This window comes from Chiloscyllium punctatum, chromosome 30, assembly GCF_047496795.1.
Source record: "Chiloscyllium punctatum isolate Juve2018m chromosome 30, sChiPun1.3, whole genome shotgun sequence".
Classification (NCBI taxonomy): domain Eukaryota; kingdom Metazoa; phylum Chordata; class Chondrichthyes; order Orectolobiformes; family Hemiscylliidae; genus Chiloscyllium; species Chiloscyllium punctatum.
In genome coordinates, this window is record NC_092768.1 from 32,034,151 (window position 1) to 32,054,047 (window position 19,897).

The 19,897-nt window shown below is 44.4% G+C and overlaps 1 protein-coding gene across 1 annotated transcript in view; it reads left to right on the forward strand.

Annotated features, from left to right (window-relative positions):
* Window positions 1-10,063: 10,063 nt before the first annotated feature.
* LOC140455387 (cytochrome P450 2K1-like) overlaps window positions 10,064-19,897 on the forward strand; it is a 29,001-nt gene continuing 19,167 nt past the window's right edge. The window contains exons 1-3 of the mRNA XM_072550194.1: window positions 10,064-10,324; window positions 14,622-14,784; window positions 16,759-16,908. Of these exons, the coding sequence (XP_072406295.1) occupies window positions 10,133-10,324; window positions 14,622-14,784; window positions 16,759-16,908 (505 nt within the window). The 5' untranslated portion in view covers window positions 10,064-10,132. The remainder of the gene's footprint in view (window positions 10,325-14,621; window positions 14,785-16,758; window positions 16,909-19,897) is intronic.

Genomic DNA, 19,897 nt, shown 5'->3' on the forward strand with positions numbered 1-19,897 from the left:
TTTCTCCACCAGCACTCTACACTCCACCAGCCCCATGCCCTCTCCCCCACCCTAACAATAGCATAAATGCTGCCCCCCCCCCACTTCATGTCAGCTCTGATGAAGAGTCATCTAGACTCGAAACATTACCTTGCTCTCTCCACATGAATGCCATCCGACCCGCTGTGATCTCCAACATTTGTTGCTTTCAGTTCCTAACCCCAGTTCTCCCAGTCTCTCTGTACTTGCACTCCCCTCAGAATTGCATCCTTTAAATGATTTTACATCTACCTTTGAAGTTGATGTCATCGTCATCGCTGTTCAGGATACTTCCCAACTTTGGATTCATCTTCATATATTTAAGTTGTGTCCTCTCCCTTTAAGTATAAGTCATTAAAGTACATCAAGAAAAGCATTGGTCCCAGCACCAACCCGTGAACAACTCCCACTGGAAACTTTCCTGCAACCTAAAACAAAACATCATTTCACAGCAGTATCTAATTTCCCACGCAGTCAAACTCCACATTGTCATTGTCTCTTTTACTCCATGGGGCGTTTCCTCTGGCAACAAGCCTGTTATGTGGCAATTCGTCCAATGTCTTTTGGAAGTCCCTGGATCCACATCAATTGCATTATCGCAATCAGCCCTCCTGTGGAAATTTTTCCCGTGTTCTGTCTGCCTCTCACTGCTATTGGTCTCTATTGATGTGAGCACTGCAGCAGACAAGTGGGCACGCAGGAAGGAGTGCAGCAGCCCTAGCAGATCAATGACCACATATAGATGTGACCTCTGTGACCGGGATTGTCACTCCAGTATCGGTCTCTTCAGTCACAAGCGACGTTTCTTCAGGGAAACAGGAAGCGACAACAACAAGGATGCAATTCATGGCCAGCCATGACCGAAAAGAGCCTCACCTCACCTCACTGTTCTTATTAACCTGACGTTTTGCCAGATTTGCCCCGCTTATTGTGTGAGAGGAGTACCGTGACTTCGGAAATGTGTGACATGATAGGATAGGTGTGCCACATTCTTGAAGAGACTGTCTAAGATGATTGGATAGGTGTGTCACATTCTTGAAGAGGCTATCTAAGATGATTGGATAGGTGTGCCACATTCTCAAAGAGACTGTCTAAGATGATTGGATAGGTATGCCACATTCTTGAAGAGGCTGTCTAAGATGATTGGATAGGTGTGTCATATTCTTGAAGAGGCTGTCTAAGATGATTGGATAGGTGTGCCACATTCTTGAAGAGGCTGTCTAAGATGATTGGATAGGTGTGCCACGTTCTTGAAGAGGCTGTCTAAGATGATTGGATAGGTGTACCACATTCTTGAAGAGGCTGTCTAAGATGATTGGATAGGTGTGTCACATTCTTGCAGAGACTGTCTAAGATGATTGGATAGGTGTGTCACATCCTTGAAGAGACTGTCTGAGATGATTGGATAGGTGCACCACATTCTTGAAGAGACTGTCTAAGATGATTGGATAGGTGTGTCACATTCTTGAAGAGGCTGTCTAAGATGATTGGATAGGTGTACCACATTTTTGAAGAGGCTGTCTAAGATGATTGGATAGGTGTGTCACATTCTTGAAGAGACTGTCTAAGATGATTGGATAGGTGTGTCACATTCTTGAAGAGACTGTCTGAGATCAGATGGTTAATCCATTTGCCCGCTCACTCGAATGGTGTTAAATAAGATGTTCCCCGGTATCTTTATGAAATATATATCTGCGACAAATATCCGATATCTGAAAGCTCGGCTCAGTTCCTGAATAGCAATGATCCGTTTGCTGTTTCTGAGATATCCCTGGGACCTTCATCCCTCCCGTATTGGTCTGAATCAGTAACAAGTCACTGCCGTTTGACTGGTGCTTGCCCTCTGATGAATTTGACTGTGATTTTGTACATTAGGCAGCTGCATTGTTGAGCTCTGCAATGGTCTTCCCTCTCAATGATCATCCACAGTCGTTTCCTTCATGAAAGTTGAAATGGATAACCCACCCATTCCCTCAACTCTCCTCTCTACTGCTTCTGAGAGAAGAGGTTTAAGCAGTGCAAATATTAAATATTCAGACAATCTGATAAGCTAACCTCCTGCAAAGGTCATGGTCAAACCTGTGAGTATTATTTCCTGAAAACAACAGGAGAGGTCAGTGTTCTCTCATCTATCAGTTTGGGGGCATTGACTTCAGCCTGAAGATAAATCATGTATTTTCCTTAAAAGAAAATTGGTGAGGAATTAACTAGGAAATGGGGAGGACTGTGTTGATTGAGGAGGTAATTTTAGTGTTAATGCTGAGTGATATCGGGTCAGTTGTTCATCGTACTCTGTAATGTCAGAGCAAATATAGTTGTCTATGATGTGCATGTACCTGTCTGGGTGTTTTTCTCAAACTGCTGCCAATCCCTCCCATCGAGCTGTGATGTAGTTAGTCTCATTACTCTGAATTTAGCCCAGGTCCCATGTGCTTCACCCAGTGAAGTCTTTTAAGATTCTCCACATCAGGAATTCACATTAATATCTCACCAACACTTGTTGTACAATCGATAGGTTTACATCAAATACAGTGAGGTAACAGGCTACATGTGACCTTGGACCCACAGCCATATGCTTGACACTTAAATGCCCTCTGAATTGAACCACCAACCCATTGTATCAGCTGAATACAGAGGAGTGACATATGAATCAAACTGGATGGAGCACCCAGTATCAGTGCAGTTACTGGAAACGATAAAGGCACTCTCTGTGCAGTGACCCTGCAAAAGCTTCTTCACCCATACCTAGAGAGCTATCCCAAATTGGGAAAGCTGTTCCACAGACTGGCAAAGCAATAGTCTGGTTTAGTCACATGCACCTAATCTATCAGGCAATGCACCTGTGAGATATAGTGTTTTAGGTTATCTTTACTAACTCACTCACACCAGCTCACAATATTCATTAATGCTGGGTTCCTGTTCACTCATTCCTAACCTTTCACTAACCCATTAGTTACTGGAACATTCATTCATTCATCAAACCGCGGTTCTGTGGTATATTTTACTGTCAAAAGATAGACCAAATTTATGACACCCCTTGCTAATCAAAACAACCCTTTCAAACCCATTACTGGATTCTCACACCTTATCGGCCCTCTGAATAAGTGTCGTGTCAAATCAATACCAACCCCACCATCATGGCTCCACGAAACATTATCATAATAATCAGCTCTTACCAACCATCTCCAGAACCTGAATGGATTACAGAACACCAAACAATATGCACCTGTTAAATACCTTTTAACTGGACCATTATCCCTTTGAGAAACTTACTGACAAAACCGCGCTTCCATGAGGTTGCATGAATGAATGAAACTCACACTGGCAAATCGTAAGCAAATCCCACAACCCACCTGCGGTCATCAGTTTAATATCCATCATTCTTTTATTAAGTACAGGTACAAGTTCTAACTTATTTACCATATATAAGCCTAGTATGTTTACTAACATTTACTATATTAAAAGACAAAAGGGCTAACACCACTTAACTATACCGGACAGACCCTCCAAATCCCATCAGAAGTAGCAGCCAGCACTAAATGCATGTTTTAACCCACCCCTATCTCCCAGGAGAGAAGCCCTTCAAACCTTTGTGTACTGTGGATACAACAATGTAACACCACAGTAATGGAATTTTAATATATGTAAGAACTGTGTCAAAAGGGCTCTTGTAAGAACTGTATTTTGGGATTCTATTGGTGCCTCAAACTTGTGCTGTGCTCCTGAATAAAAGAGGCCATTTTCACCACTCACCGACTCTGGTTGTTGTTTGAACACGATCCCACCCCCCTGATTCTGCCAACACTCTCCCTGGCTATGTCACGTTCAACAGGACAGGGGCGGGATGTACCCAGCACAAGTAGTGGTGCATCAAGTGGCTGAGAGAGTGGGAGCATTGATTTTACAATCCATGAGTTCTCATGGTAACCAATTAAATATGGGCAAGGGAACCTCTTGGTGATTACTAGTTACCGTCTCCCACAACCCCTCAGCCAATGAATCAGTTCACCTCCAGGCTGGGCGTCATTTGGATGGTTGGTAAGGCCAGAGGATGTGCTTTGCATGGTGACCTTCAATATTGATCACCATGAGTGCATTGGCAGCATCCCATTCTGATCGAGGTGGCTGAGGCATGAAGGGTTCATCTGCCAGACTGAGGGAACCAACATGAGGGATAAGCCTCATCTTCATCACCATCCATTCTGCTGATGCATCTGGCCATGACATCATTGGGACATGTGACCACCTCACAGCCTATCAGAAACAAAGCCCTGTCTTCATGCTGATGATAACATCCATCCTATCGTATTCCATTACCGACGAGCTAAATAACATAGACTCCATTCAGACACACCATCTCACGCCTGGGTATCCAGGAAGCACAGAGGACCAGCAGAAACAGCAAAATTGTATTGATTAACAATATCTCATCTCACGGCCTGCCATTGACCACGGCCTTATGTATGAAATCAAATTCCCTTTCACTCTTCTATAATACAATCCAAGCCTGTCCAATCTTCTCTTATCAGAAAACTAACATGTTCAAGGTATAATTCTGGGAAACTTTCTCTGAACTGCTTCCAAATGTTTTTCCGTCCTTCTTTAAATAAAGTGACAACATTGTCGGCAATAATTCAGATGTAATCTCAGCTGTGCCATGTATAACTGAAGCATAACCTGCCTACATTCTTATGTTCACTTGTTTGTGTGATAAATGATCACATTTGACTCGCTTTCCTAATTACTTGCTGCAGCTGCAAACTAACCTTTTGTGCTTCATGCCCCACAATCCCTCTGCACCACAGGGCTCTGTAATCTCTCAGTATTTGGATAATATTAAAAATCACACAACACCAGGTTATAGTCCAACAGGTTTAATTGGAAGCACACCAGCTTTCAGAGCATTGCTCCTTCATCAGGTGATAGTGCAGGCCTCAATCCTAACACACAGAACTTATAGCAAAAATTTACAGTGTGATGTATTATACCTTGAAATTATACCTTGAAAAATACCTTGATTGTCTGTTAAGTCTTTCATCTGTTTGAATACCACAATAGTTTCACTTCTTTCATGTGTAAATCACAAAACCTTTTTTTAAAAGTTGCATTCTCAGTTTAGCTGTTAACAATGGGTGATAGCTAGACAATATGTTGAAGGTAAAAACAATGACTGCAGATGCTGGAAACCAGATTCTGGATTAGTGGTGCTGGAAGAGCACAGCAGTTCAGAAGCTTCTTGGATGCTGCCTGAACTGCTGTGCTCTTCCAGCACCACTAATCCAGAATATGTTGAAGGTGTTAGCCCCCTGTGCCATGATGTTTAGATTGAGTCTAATCTAAAAAGTGCGATAATGGAGTTTTGCATGAATGCATTCAGTTTTTGAGCAAAGTACAATTTAACCCTGCAAGTACACATTCACCCCATAAAATATATGTGTGCACATGGGTCTTTGTCTGTGTGTGTGTGTGTCTGTCTGTCTGTCTGGGGTGGGGGTTGTGAGTCTGAGAAAGTGTATGCGTATGTGTAGTGAATGTAGAGTGTCTTAAGTCTGTGAGGGGGTGCATGTGTGAGTGTGGGAGTATGTGTGTCTGTAAGGGCGTTTGTGGGTGTCTGTGTGTGCGTTTGTGTACATGCATGTGTGTGTGTGCGCGCGTGTAGGAGTGTGTAGGAGTGTCTCTGTGTGTGTAGTGCAATGGTGGTCACCTGTAATGAAACATGAACCCAAGGTCCCGGTTGAGGCCCTCCCTATGGGTACCAAACTTAGCTATCAGCCTCTGCTCGGCTACTTTTCACTGCTGCCTGTCCCGAAGTCCGCCTTGGAGGATGGTCACCCGAAGGTCGGAGGCTGAATGTCCTGGGCTACTGAAGTGTTCCCAACTGGGAGGGAACCCTCCTGTCTGTTGATTGTTGTGTTGTGCCCATTCATCCGTTGTCGTAGCCTTTGCTCAGTTTCACCAATGTACCACGCCTCCGAGCATCCTTGCCTGCAACGTATAAGATAGACAATGTTGGCTGAGTCACATGAGTACCTGCCATGTACAAGGTGGGAGGTGTCCCCATGAGTAATGGTGGTATCTATGTCCACACTCTGACACGTCTTGCAGCGTCTACCATGACAGGGTTGCATGGAGTTATCCTGAGAGCCGGGCAGCTTGCTATGAATAATGATCTGTTTGAGGTTTAGCAGTTGTTTAAAGGCGAGCAGTGGAGGTGTGGGGAAGGTCTTGTGGAGGTGCTTATCCTCATTGATAATGTGTTGAAGTTCATGAAGAACATGGTGTAGTTTTTCAGCTCCTGGGAAGTCCTGGACAATGAAGCTGCTGGTTGCAGCTCGTGTCTGTCTCCTGAGGAGGTCATTACGGTTCCTTGCTGTGGCACGTTGGAACTGGCGGGTCGATGAGTTGGGCATCGTACCCCGTTCTTGTGAGGGCATCCCTGAGTACTTCCAGGTGTCCGTCACGTTGCTCCTTATCTGAGCAGATCTGGTGTACGTGTAGGGCCTGTCCATACGGGATCGCTGTTTTAATACGTTTTCGGTGGAAGCTAGAGAAGTGTCGTATTGTGAGGTTGTCTGTGGGTTTGTGGTAGATTGTGGTGCTGAGGTGTCCATTCTTGATGGAGATGCATGTGTCCATTCCCATCTATAATGCAGTACTCAAGAGGGTTGTGGAAGCAGGGTTAATAGGAACATTGAAAGAGAATACAATGACAATGAGATGCCGACACTATCGTACCTGTCGCAAGGTTTGTGACTGTCTCTGACTGAGGCAGTACTAAAGTCAAGGGCCATTCATGTGTCAATAAAGGGTGACTCAGTGACGGGATACCAACCTCTGTGGAGCTGTTCAGTTATTCGTGTGATAAATGACCACATTCGACTCGAATTCCAAATTACTTGCTGCAGCTGCACACTAACCTTTTGTGCTTCATGCCCCACAATCCCTCTGCACCACAGGGCTGTGTAATCTCTCAGCATTTCAAAAATATGGTTTCTTTTATTTCTCCTGTCAAAGTTGACAATTTCACATTTTCTCACGTTATATCTGACAGGCAATTTGCACAAAGCAAGCTCCAACAGACAGCAATGTGACAATGACCATGAAATCTGATTTCTGGGATGGTGACTGTGGGCTCGGTGACTGGGAATAACATCCCAAAACAGTGTCGTGATGATTGTTTGTATCCTCCCGAACAGACAGTTCGGGACTTTGTCTCAAATAATACACGGCAGCTCAACAATGCAATACTGAATGTGTAATCTACAGGAGCACAAGCACTGATTTTTGTGCTCAGGCTGAGAGTCAAAATGAACCCAGAACCTTATGACCCAGAGGCTAAAGTGCTACAAAAGTATCACCATCTTGTCCAAACCCCGAATGTGATTGAGCTTCCTCTTGTCATTTAAATTCCAGTGATCGGATCTCGAGCTGATCCCTCCCTTGGTTAAGCTGCTGGGTTGACAATCAAACCCAGTTACCTTCCTACTTTTTATTTGCTGTTGAGATTGGCCGATTGCCAATGTCCTGCTGACTCAAGGTACTGCACTCCTTTCCCACGTGTCTCTGGATAATAATCATTAAATACTTGGCACAAGGAAAGGGCCTGGAAATCATCCAGACTTTCTGTGGGCTTTATCAACCTAACCTCCCCGTGTGTCAACAATTCTTCTAACCCCATAAATGTTGCTCAAGCACCAGAACATTAACCTTCACATGGAATATTCGAGCTGGTCAATGTTTGGTCAACAAACGTAACTCCTTACTGGGTTGGCTTGTTCTAGCATGGGACCATCTTCATTCTTTTTTATTCATTTGTGGGACTTGGCCAGCAAGGACAGCCCATCCCTATTGAGAAGGTGGTGGTGAGCTGCTTTTTTGAATCGCTGCGGTCCGCTGGCTGTGGGTCTCTGTTGTGACTTTCTAGCGATCGATACAACTGAGTGGCTCGCTAGGTCAGTTCGGAGGGAAGTTGAGAGTCAACCACATTTCTGTGGCTCTGGAGTCGCATGTCGGCCAGATCAGGTAAGGATGGCAGATTTCCTTCCCGAAAGAACATTAGTGAATCGGATGAATGGACAAACACTGGAATTGGGAGGATCATTGGTTAACAGCAAATCAGAAGAGAGGGGAAGATTTCATTTAGTGCCTCTCATTCCCATCTATAATGCAGTTCCTGAGAGGGTTGTGGAAGCAGGGCAAATGGGAACATTGAAAGAGAATAGGCCAGACACTGAGAATGACAATGAGATGCTGACACTCTCGTACCTGTCTCTGACTGAGGTGGCATGGGCAGCACGGTGGCACAGTGGTTAGCACTGCTGCCTTGCAGTGCCAGAGACCCGGGTTCAATTCCCGCCTCAGGCGACTCTCTGTGTGGAGTTTGTACATTCTCCCCGTGTCTGTGTGGGTTTCCTCCGGGTGCTCCAGTTTCCTCCCACAGTCCAAAGATGTGCAGGTTAGGTGAATTGGCCATGCTAAATTGCCTGTAGTGTTAGGTGAAGGGGTAAATGTAGGAGAATGGGTCTGGGTGGGTTACACTTCGGCGGGTCAGTGTGGACTTGTTGGGCCAAAGGGCCTGTTTCCACACTGTAAGTAATCTAAAGTCAAAGGCCATTCATGTGTCAATTAAGGGTGACTCAGTGATGGGATACCAATCTCTGTGGAGCTGTCTCAGCAAAACATTCATTCATTCCTCATGGTAATGTCTTGGTCAGTCAGAGTCAGCCTGATATGAATTTAACCAAATGCTTGGCATGAAATAATTCTCTGGTGCATTATCCATGGAATCATCTCGACCAGTCAGACCCTGTTTTCCCATGAATGAGCAACCTCTTCTCGTGTAGCACAACCTGTTGTTCCCTAAGACTGGACAACAGAAGAGATCATAGACATAATTGCTTGACATGTATCACATGTAGAACAGGATGGTGAAGAAAGCATTTAACATGCTTGCCTTCATTACTCAGACCTTTGGACAAAGGAGTTGGGAACCTCATGTTGAGGTTGAACAGGATGTTGGTGAGGCCTCTTCTGGAGTCCCGTGTTCAGTTCTGGTCACCCCATTATAGCATGGTTAGTATTTAACTGGAGAGAGCTCAGAAGGGATTTACCAGGACTTTGCCTGGAATGGAAAGTATGAGTTATCAGGAGAGGCTGGTTAGGTTGGGAGGTTGAGGAATGAACTTGTAGAGATTTATAAAATTGTGAATGGCAGTGTCCCTTCCCTAAGTCTGGAGGCATAGTTTTTAAGGTGAGAGGAGAAAGATTTTTAAAAAAAGACCTGAGAGGCAACGTTTTTGCATAGAGAGGGGTTCGTGTGTGGAATGGACTTCCAGGGGAAGTAGTAGATAGTTACAATGTTTAAAAGACTTATATATAAGTACATGAAAAAGAAATGTTTAGAGAGATATGGACCAAGTGCAGGCAGGTAGGAAGGGTTTAGTTTGGGATTATGTTCATCATGGTCTGGTTGGACCAAAGGGTCTGTTTCCATGTTGTATGACTCTATGACCTGTACCGGATGCAAGTCCTCAGTAGAATGTCTCTTTTATTGGGAATACTCAAGACCTGTTCTACCAAGCAATGATTCACCACATGGATATCAATAATCATTAAGGTGTGATTTGGAACAGCAGACCTGCAGAGATATAATTCTCTGCTTTGCTACATGTGTGAAAGGTGACTAGATATCCTTATTTCTCATCAAAACCCATATCCCGGGAATGGGAGTCTTACCATAAAACAACATCAGGTTAACCTGTCCAGACAGGCTCAGCCAGAGTCAGCTGTGAAAGTTAGCAGCACTTCCTCTGAGTGGAATCTTGCTGTGCCTGAACATCACTCCCCCCAGGGACTCCAGGGCAGGGCACCACCATTTTCTGTACCCTTTATCAGAAGCTGTCCCATACTTCAAACTGAAGCTCCGGGAATGTACACCGACCTGTTTAATTAAATAACCCAGCACACAGCAAGGTAGGGGTTAAAGAGACAGGCGATGAAGCAAAATGAGGCGGTTCTTTGGGAAATATTAAGTGGAGGGTTGGAGTGAAGGTCAGCCCACACTACAACATCAGGACACCAGTGGCTCCACTTTGTGTGTGGGCACTTGGGCACAATGGCTCTCCTCAAGCTCTTCTCCACAGACTACACCACGGCCCTATTGCTGCTGGCCCTCTTTCTCTTCCTGGTCGTGTCCGTTATTTGGCGGAGAGTTCCCAGGAATTTCCCTCCTGGACCGACTCCGCTTCCTCTGATTGGAAACCTGCACCAACTGGACCTCAAGAAGCTGGACTGGTCTCTCATGGGGGTAAGTGAGAATCCTTCACTGGGGGACTGTCTGAGGGATGGGGCGGTGTGAAGGAACAGCTCCCAAGGAGAAGCTCACAGAGACCGAGAGAGACACAGAAGGAGAGAGCCCGGAGCTAATCTGCAATCCGTGATCAGGGAATCTGTTATCTCTGGGCCTATGATCTCTGAACTTTGCTCAGACTTTGATTAAAAAGAAAAAATAAATTGCAGAGTTTTATCACTTCACAACGAATCATGCAGCATAAGAGGAAAAGTAAATATTTGATTTAGTCGACTATATTTAATTTGGAGGTGCCGGTGTTGGACTGGGGTGGACAAAGTTAAATATCACACAACAACCAGGTTATAGTCCAACAAGTTTATTTGGAAGCACTAGCTTTCAGAGTGCTGCTCCTTCATCAGGTGGTTGTGGAGTGTAAGATTGTAAGACACACAGAATTTATTGCAAAGGTTTGCAGTGTGATGTGACTGAAATTATATATTGAAAAAGACCTGGATAGTTTGTTCACTCTCTCATCTATTAGAATGACCATGTTGGTTTCAGTTCTTTAATATGTAAATCGCAAAACATTTTTAAAAGCCACATTCTCAAGTGAACTTTAACAATTGGTGCCACGTTCGCCCAGATAATGTATGAAAGGTGTGAGCTTCCTTCTGTGAGACTGTCTGTGCCACAATGGTCAGACTGATTCTAATCTAAAAAAACAGGTTTACAGAATCTTACATGGATTCATGCAGTTTTTGAGCAAAGTAAAATGTAATTCTGCAAGTACAGATTCACCCTACTAACATATATGTGCATGTGTGTATGTGGGTGTGTGGGTATTAGGGGGATGTTATGGGGGTCTGTGAGAGTGTGTGTATGTGTGTGAGTGTGAGTGAATATGATCTCATGGTAATGTGGGACAACTGAATCTAAAATCATGACTGGATATCAAATATTTGTGGATAGCAGGGAAAGACAAGGAGGGAATGGAGGAGGATTGGAGAAGGTAATGTGGGTTTTTGTCATCGAGTCACAGAGTTTCGGCCCACTCAGGCCATGCTAACCATAATCCCAAACTAAACTAGTCCCACCTACCTGCTCCTGGCCCATATCCCTCCTTTCTTATTCACGTACTTTTCAAATGTTGTTTAAACTTTGTAATGATATCTGCACCAACCACTTTGTCTGAAAGCTCATTCCACACACAAATCACTCTCTGTAAAATAATTGCCCCTCAGATCTTTTTAAAATCTTTGTCCTCTCGCCTTAAAACTGTCCCCTAGTTTTAAGGCGACCCGCCATTCACCTTATCTATCCCTCTCTTTATTTTACAAACTTCTATAAGCTCACCCCTCAACCTTCTATGTTCCAGTGAAATTGGTCTCAGAATGTCCAGCCTCTCCTTGTAACGTAATCTCTCCATTTCCAGCAACATCCCAGTGAATCTCCTCTGAACATTCTCCAGCTTAATAATAATCCTTCCTGTAACAGGGAGACCAGACTGGGCACAGTACTCCAGAAGAGGCCTGTGCAACCTCAGTATGATGTCCTAACTCGTATACTCAACAGTCAAAGCAGCGAAGGCAAGTGGGCTAAACACCTTCTTAACCACCCTATCTCATATGTGATGTAAACTTCAAAGAATTATGTCCTGAATCCCTCGGTCTCTCTGCTCTCCAACATTACCCACGGCCCTACTTTTCATTGCATAAATCTTGTCTTTGTTTGTTTTACCAAATTATAAAACCTCGTATTTATCCAAATTAGACTCCACCCGCCACTCCTCAGCTATTGACCCAATTGGCCCAGATCCCTTTGTAATCTTAAATATCCTTCTCCACTGTCTGCTGTACCACCAACATTAGTATTGTCCACAAATTTACGAACCATGCCTGCTATATTCTCATCTAAATCACTTATATAAATGACATTGACCTTATCTATACTGACCATAATTTTATAAATCTCCATGAGGTCACCCCTCAACCTTCTACTCACTCGTGAAAAAAGTCACAGCCTTTCCAGTCTATATTGATATCTCAAACCCTCCATTCCTGGCAACACACTGGTAAATCTTTTCTGAACCCTGTCCAGTTTGCTAATGTCCTTCCCATAACAGGGCAATGAGAACATTTTGTGTTCAACTTCCAAGCATCAACATTTCTCCCATTGAAACAATCAGAGACAAATTTGGATGCAATGTGCCAAAAGATTTGTTTCAATATGACTTAATGGCAGCAATTTGTCACATGTACAGAATGACTGTGGCTACAAGAACAGGTGAGATGTTAGGAATTCTGCAAGGGGTAACTTCCCTCCTGACTCCCCCAAAGCCTGCCCAGCGACTATGAGGCACAAAGCCAGAGTATGATGGAATACTTTCCACTTGCCTGGATGGATATAGCTCCAACACCACTCAGGAGTCTCAACTGCATCCAGGATAAAGCAGCTCGGCCTTGCAAACCATTCACCACCTTCAACACTTGCTCTGTTTAGCACTAACGCAGCAGCGTTTGTACCTTTCTCGAGGTCTACTTCAGCAACTCATCAAGGTTTATTCAGCAAGACCTTCCAAATCTCTGACCTGGGAAGGTAAGGGTAGCATGTACAAAGCCACATCCCCATCATGAGGTTTCCAATTGCCCTGGAACTATATCACTCTTCTTTCACTGTTGCAAGTTCAAAATCCTAAAACCTCTATAGGTTACAACAGGACATTGTCAGGATACAGAGCTGGGCTGAGAATATGCCGGTCAAGTTCAACCTGGAAAAGTGTGATGTGATTCACTTTAAAAGATAGAATTTGAATGCAGATTATAGGGTTAAAGGCAGGATTATTGGCAATGTGGAGGAACAGAGGAATCTTGGGAGCCACATCCATAGATCCCTCAAAGTTGCCACCCAAGTTGATAGGGTTGTTAAGAAGTGCGTTGGCTTTCATTTGCAAGGGGATTGAGTTTAAGAGTTGCAAGGTTATGCTGCAGCTCTCTAGAGCCCTGGTTAGACCACACTTGGAATATTGTGTTCAGTTCTGGTCACCTCATTATAGGAAGGATGTGGAGGCTTTAGAGAGAGTGCAGAGGAGATTTACCAAGATGCTGCCTGGACTGGAGGACATGTCTTATGAAGAAAGGCTGAGGGAGCTAGGGCTTTTCTTATTGGAGTGAAGAAGGATGAGACGTGACTTGACAGAGTTATATAGGTTTTGAGAGGCATAGAAAGAGTGGATAGACAGAGACTTTTTCCCAGGGGAGAAATGTCTATCATGAGGGGGCGTAATTTTGAGGTGATTGGAGGAAGGTTCAGGGCAGATGTCAGAGGCAGGTTCTTTACTCAGAGAGTGGTGGGTGCATGGAATGCACTGCCAGTGGTGGGGGTTGAGTCAGAGACAATAGGGCCATTTAAGCGACTCATGGATCGGCACATGGATGATAGTAAAATGAAGGGTATGTAGGTTAGTTTGATCTTAGAGTAGGATAAAAGATCAGCACAACGTTGTGGGCTCAAAGGCCTGTACTGTGCTGTACTGTTCTATGCTCTATGAACTAAGGACCCATTGACTTGACTTCCCATCTTAATAGCGTGACTGGTCTCATTGCACTGTGAGAACTGCAATGGTTCAAGAAGGCAGCTCCCCTCCTCAAGGTCAGTGAGGATGAGCAGCGAAGAGCTGGTCTTGCCATGGACATCCACATTCCAGGGAAGAATGGAACACAAGTTCTCAAATGGTTCCAGTCGGCTGAGCTCCCAGGGTCATGCTCTGACGGGATAAAGCAAAATACATCAGGGATGGAAAAGGATTTCTTAACAGAAACATCCAAAGAGTAACAGCTTCTGTAGGTTAGTCCCACTGAGCGTGGGGAGAACGTATGTTTTAAAAAACTTGCTGTTCACTCAATCTGCTCACATTTCCTCCTCGAAGCCACTTATAATAATTTTCACAACGTTGCGAGTGTTTGATTTTCATAAACTCAGCTCACATTTGCTATCGGTGAGGGATCCCAGACAAATTGTCAAATTTGCTTGTTTACTGATCAAGCATTTTTTAAAAAAAAGACTAATTTCAATCCATTTCTATGGATTGTAGTGGCAAATGGAATGGATTTGTAGCTTTCAGGGGGTCAAGCAGATGGAATGCAAATTGTGGGTCACTTTGCTGGAATCGACAACAGAACAGACGTAAACCAGGACCGGATTGGGGAGCTCGGATTTAAAGCTGAAGGAATTGTCCATTTTTCTCTCATTTGTTTTCTCCCTCTTACAGCTGACCAGGAACGAAACCTTAGTGAAACTATTCTCTCTTTGTTAGCTCGCAGAGAAATATGGAAATGTATTTTCAGTGGAGCTCGGCCCACTGAAGGCAGTGGTGTTGACTGGTTATGACGCAGTGAAAGACGCTCTTGTGAATCACGCTGATCAATTCAGTGGGAGGCCACCCATCCCGATATTTGATGAGATTTCATTCCGAACTGGTAACTTGACACTTCGTCTTTCTCTTCGGTCTCCTCATTTCTCTCAACTTGATGCATCACAGGGATAGATTGTCGATTGTTGGAAAAACCCATCTGGTTCACTAATGTCCTTTAGCAAAGGAATCTTACCGACTTACCTGGTCTGGTGCACATGTGACTCCAGACCCACAACAAATCTTACATATTTACCTGGTCTGGTGTACATGTGACTCCAGACCCACAACAAATCTTACATATTTACCTGGTCTGGTGTACATGTGACTCCAGACCCACAACAAATCTTACATATTTACCTGGTCTGGTGTACATGTGACTCCAGACCCACAACAAATCTTACATATTTACCTGGTCTGGTGTACATGTGACTCCAGACCCACAACAAATCTTACATATTTACCTGGTCTGGTGTACATGTGACTCCAGACCCACAACAAATCTTACCTACTTACCTGGTCTGGTGTACATGTGACTCCAGACCCACAGCAATGTGGTCGACTCTTAACTACCCTTTGGGCAATTAGGGATGGGTAATAAACATTGGCCTGGCCATTGATGCCATCATCTTGTGAATGAATAAAGAAAGAAAAGGGAGGAAATACTTCAGAACCGAGTTTTGGTATATACTCTCTCAATTTGTTATTCCCCAAGTTTCTCATCATCAATACTTCAGAGTTAGGTCAACATTGGCCAATGAATTAGTCAGTCCCATTCTCCATGCCCTTTCACTGTAGCCCTGAAAATTCTTTCTCTCTTCAAGTGCTTATTCAATTACTCTTCAGAAATAGGCTGGAGCTGTTTTCCCTGGAGCATCCAAGGCTGAGGAGTGACCTTATAGAGGTTTATAAAATCATGAGGGACATGTATTGGGTGAACATTCAAGGCCTTTTCCTTGAAGCGAGTCAGAAATCACATGGCATAGGTTAACGGTGAGAGGGGAAAGATTTAAAAGGGACCTGAGGGTCAATCTTTTCACACAGAGGGTGGTGCGTGCATAGAATGAGCTGCCAGAGGAAGTGGTGGAGGCTGGTACAATTACAACATTCAAAAGTCATCTGGAAGGAGACATAAATAGGAAGGGTTTTGAGGGATATGGGCCAAGTGCTGGCAGATTAAGTTAGGATATCTAGCCAGCATGTGCAAATTGGACAGAGTTGTATTATGCAGTTACGTTATTGATCTCCTCATTGGTCTTGCCTCTCAATAATTGTCCACATTAGTCTCAGTTGCAAAGGTTGAAATAGATAATCCACCCATTCCCTCAACTCTCCTCTCTATTGCTCCTGAGAAAGAGGTTTAAACAATGCAGATATTAAATATTTGTGCCATCTGTTAAGCCAATCTGCTACAAAGGTAATGGTCAAGCCTGTGACTATTATCTCTGGAAAACAATGTCTGGGGACATTGACTTCAGACTGAAGATGAATCATGTGCTTTTCCATACTAACTAGTTGGTTGTAAGATGTTCTAATTCTCAGGAAAGGAACGTTTCTTAGAGATCAGCAGAGTCTAAAAGTGTGGCACTGGAAAACCACAGCAGGTCAGGCAGCATTTGAGGAGTAGAAGAGTTGGTGTTTCAGGCATAAGTCATTTGCCAGCACTTGGCCCATATCCCTCTAAACCCTTCCTATTCATGCACCCATCCAGATGCCTTTTAAATGCTGTAATTGTACCAACCTCCTCCTCTACCTCTGGCAGCTCATTCCATACACGCACCACCCTCTGCTTGAACAAGTTGACCCTCAGGTCCCTTTTAAATCTTTCCCCTCTCACCTTAAACCTTCCGGTTTTAGACTGCCTGCCTACCCTGGGAAAAAGACCTCGGTGATTCACCCCATCCATGACCCTCATGATTTTACAAACCTCTGTAAGGTCACCCCTCTGATTCTCTCACATTCTGCAGTCTTCACTTTCTCCTCGCACTCACAGCAGAACCCGTGTACAATATTTGATCGGCTTTTCGTGTGTCACTTTCAGGTGTTGCATTCAGTAACGGGAAGTTGTGGCGGGAGAACCGAAAGTTTGTGATCTCAGCTCTCCGAGACTTTGGCATGGGCAAGAAATCCATTGAAGACAGGATCAGTGAAGAGGCCAGCTTTCTTGTTAATGTGTTTGAGAGTCACAAGGGTGAGTGCTTGGTGGGACATGACATGCTGGGATTCATGGTTCACTCGAAATTGACATCTACAGAAAAGATTTTCACTTGAGTAAAAGTGAGGTTCCTTCAGTTGCATTAATACTGTTTGGGGGCAGTCAAATGTTAACGGCTCACCAAATACACTGGCCTTTGACGGACTTTAATTCCATTGATGTTTTTGCAGTTCTAAACCAAATCATCAGTTTCATCACACCAAGAGTGAGTAGTCCCTGCACAATGATTTGCATTCACAAAGCCAAAGACCAGGTTTGGACCCTTTCAGTAAGGTGAGATTAGAAACATCTGTTGTTTGCTGAACAAAGTAGGTGAATTGACCACGCTAAATTGCCCGTAGCGTTAGGTGAATGGGTGAAATGTAGGGGAATGGGTGGGTTGCGCTTCGGTGGGTCGGTATGGACTTGTTGGGCCGAAGGGCCTGTTTCCACACTGTAAGTAATCTAATCTAAAGGTGGGAATGAGTTGAGGTCATTAAATTCCTGGCCAAAAGCTCTTCTGCAAAATGAACTGGGAATATAACATGACTCATGAGTTGGTGAGAAGAGTGTCAATTTATGAACTTGACGGAAAAGAAAACCCAGTTAAAGACGTTGAATATTCTGTTGAAAATAGAGAAGCTGACTCTCAAATCATTTGAAAATGGAAACAGACCAGAACAACGAGTGATGTGCATAGTTCTTTCGGAGTGTCGGAATCGGTGCAGTGGGAGAAGTGACCTCCTTCAATCCCATTAAATTCCATCAGGGTGAGATTTTCGGGATTATCGCCTGCTGTATGACAAATAGAATCAGCTCACCGGACCGTTCTGTCTCTCAGCTCGATTCCTACTTCACTTCTCGATTCCCAATTGGAGTCATTCAAACAAAGAATGGGTGTTGTCTGAAACCAGTGTCTGCTCCAAGATCACATTTTAGCTTAGATGAGATTCCCTACAGTGTGGAAACAGGCCCTTCAGCCCAACTTGTCCACACCGGCCCTCTGAAGGGTAACCCACCCAGACCCATTTCCGTCTGACTAATGCACCTAGCACCATGGGCAATTTAGCACGGCAAATTCACCTGACCTGCACGTCCTGTGGGAGGAAACCGGAGCACCCGGAGGAAACCCTTGCAGACACGGGGTGAATGTGCAAACTCCACACAGTCGTCCAAGGCTGGAATTGAACCTGGGACCCTGGTGCTGTGAGGCAGCAGTGCTAACCACTGAACCACCGTGCCGCCCCCACACAGAGGTTCCTATCCTGATGAAAACTCACTGTGGGCTAACTCCTCTGGTCTCCAGATAGTCAGAGAATCAGTGTGGAATGAACGTTCATTTCAGGCCCTGCTGACTCCTGATACCTGAGGAAGTTTAAACTTTCAGTGAGCAATTGTCCCGCTTCCCCAGTGATCCCTTTGATGGATCTTCAGTCAGGTCACTTGGCGAAATAGACAGCAAGTAGATTTCCAATCACCTTCTTCCTTTTAGGTTGGGATCTAAAGGGCTTGTATGGTCTAGTGAAGTAGAAGGAAATTACTTACTGTCCATTGAGAAGAGACTCATGTCTTAGACAAGATGTCATTTATTAAATTATGGCAAACAGCTCCAATTGAAACTTGTCAGATCGATGTTAGGCTGACGTTACCACATCTCGGCCAAGTGTTGTTTTTGCGAAGACTCATTGAGGGTTCCTCTCCCCAATCCCAATGAATTTTCTTGCTGTATCTTCCCAAACCTGCCTAAAGACTATCAGGAGACTGAGGAAGATAGGAATGTCCTCTTTAACATCCTAAACAGTTCTGCCTAATTCAATTATAGAACAATACAATACCCAGGGGCCTCAGGGAAGGTCTCTAAGAGACTTTTGGACTGATACCCAGGAGATGTTAGAGAACTTAAACCTGGTTTAACACTTAGGTATCTCCACAACTGACGCCAACTCCTTTGCATCAATCCTCTTGTTCCCTCCCTCCCAAAAACAGATCCCATAGATTTCTCAGCAACTGTCCTGAGCTATTATTGATAACTAATCACGTTAGGCATCTTAATCTTCACTTTGCTGATCTGGTCTTGATTCTCCCTCTTTCGAGTCACTCCATCATGGATTACCTCTATGACTGCTCCTGTTCTGGTCAATTGTATACGTTTTCTGGATCTACAAATCCCCTGACCTCTAAAACTGCTCTCCAGTGCTGACTCACTCACTGTTCACCAATTACGAGCCTCCCTGAGCTAAAGCTGTCCCTGACCTCTGTCCCGTGCTCTGAGCTTGCTCCGTTGCATCCTGCTTGGGAACCTTTCTCCGTCTACTCTCAGCCATTCCCAACTGTATGAGTGGCACACGGCTACTGATGCCCCAGAAGAGAGTCAGGGCCCTTGCCACTTTCTCCATTCACCAGGACCTCTTTTGGGTCCTCTCTCCAACATTTGGTTGGCTACAAATGCCAAGAACTTCCTCCCCAGAGTTTTCACTGCACAGCACCAGCCAATTGCTTTTGACTGCTCACTGAGTCAGCGACACAGAGTTTCGATTAGAGTGGTGCTGGAAAAGCACAGCAGGTCAGGCAGCATTCGGATGCTCCAGCACCACTCTAACCTAGACTCTGATCTCCAGCATCTGCAGTCCCCACTTTCACCTACACAGAGCCTGTGTCATGTATCTGCATTCCCAGGAAACTGTAGGCACTCTGAACACAGACACACACACACACACACACACACACACACACACACACAGACACACACACACAGACACAAACACACATACACACAGACAGATCCACACAGTCTCACAAAACACACACACACGTGCACAACTTGTCACTTTGAAATCACCCTAATCCTGACCCTCGATTCACATAAAATGCTGGTTTCCAGAACAAAGTGTGTACAATATGTTGTGATGGATTCCATCACAGATAGAATCTTATATCAGTAAACTGCATCTTATCTAACTTGAGCTTTTTAAAAGAGAACAATACT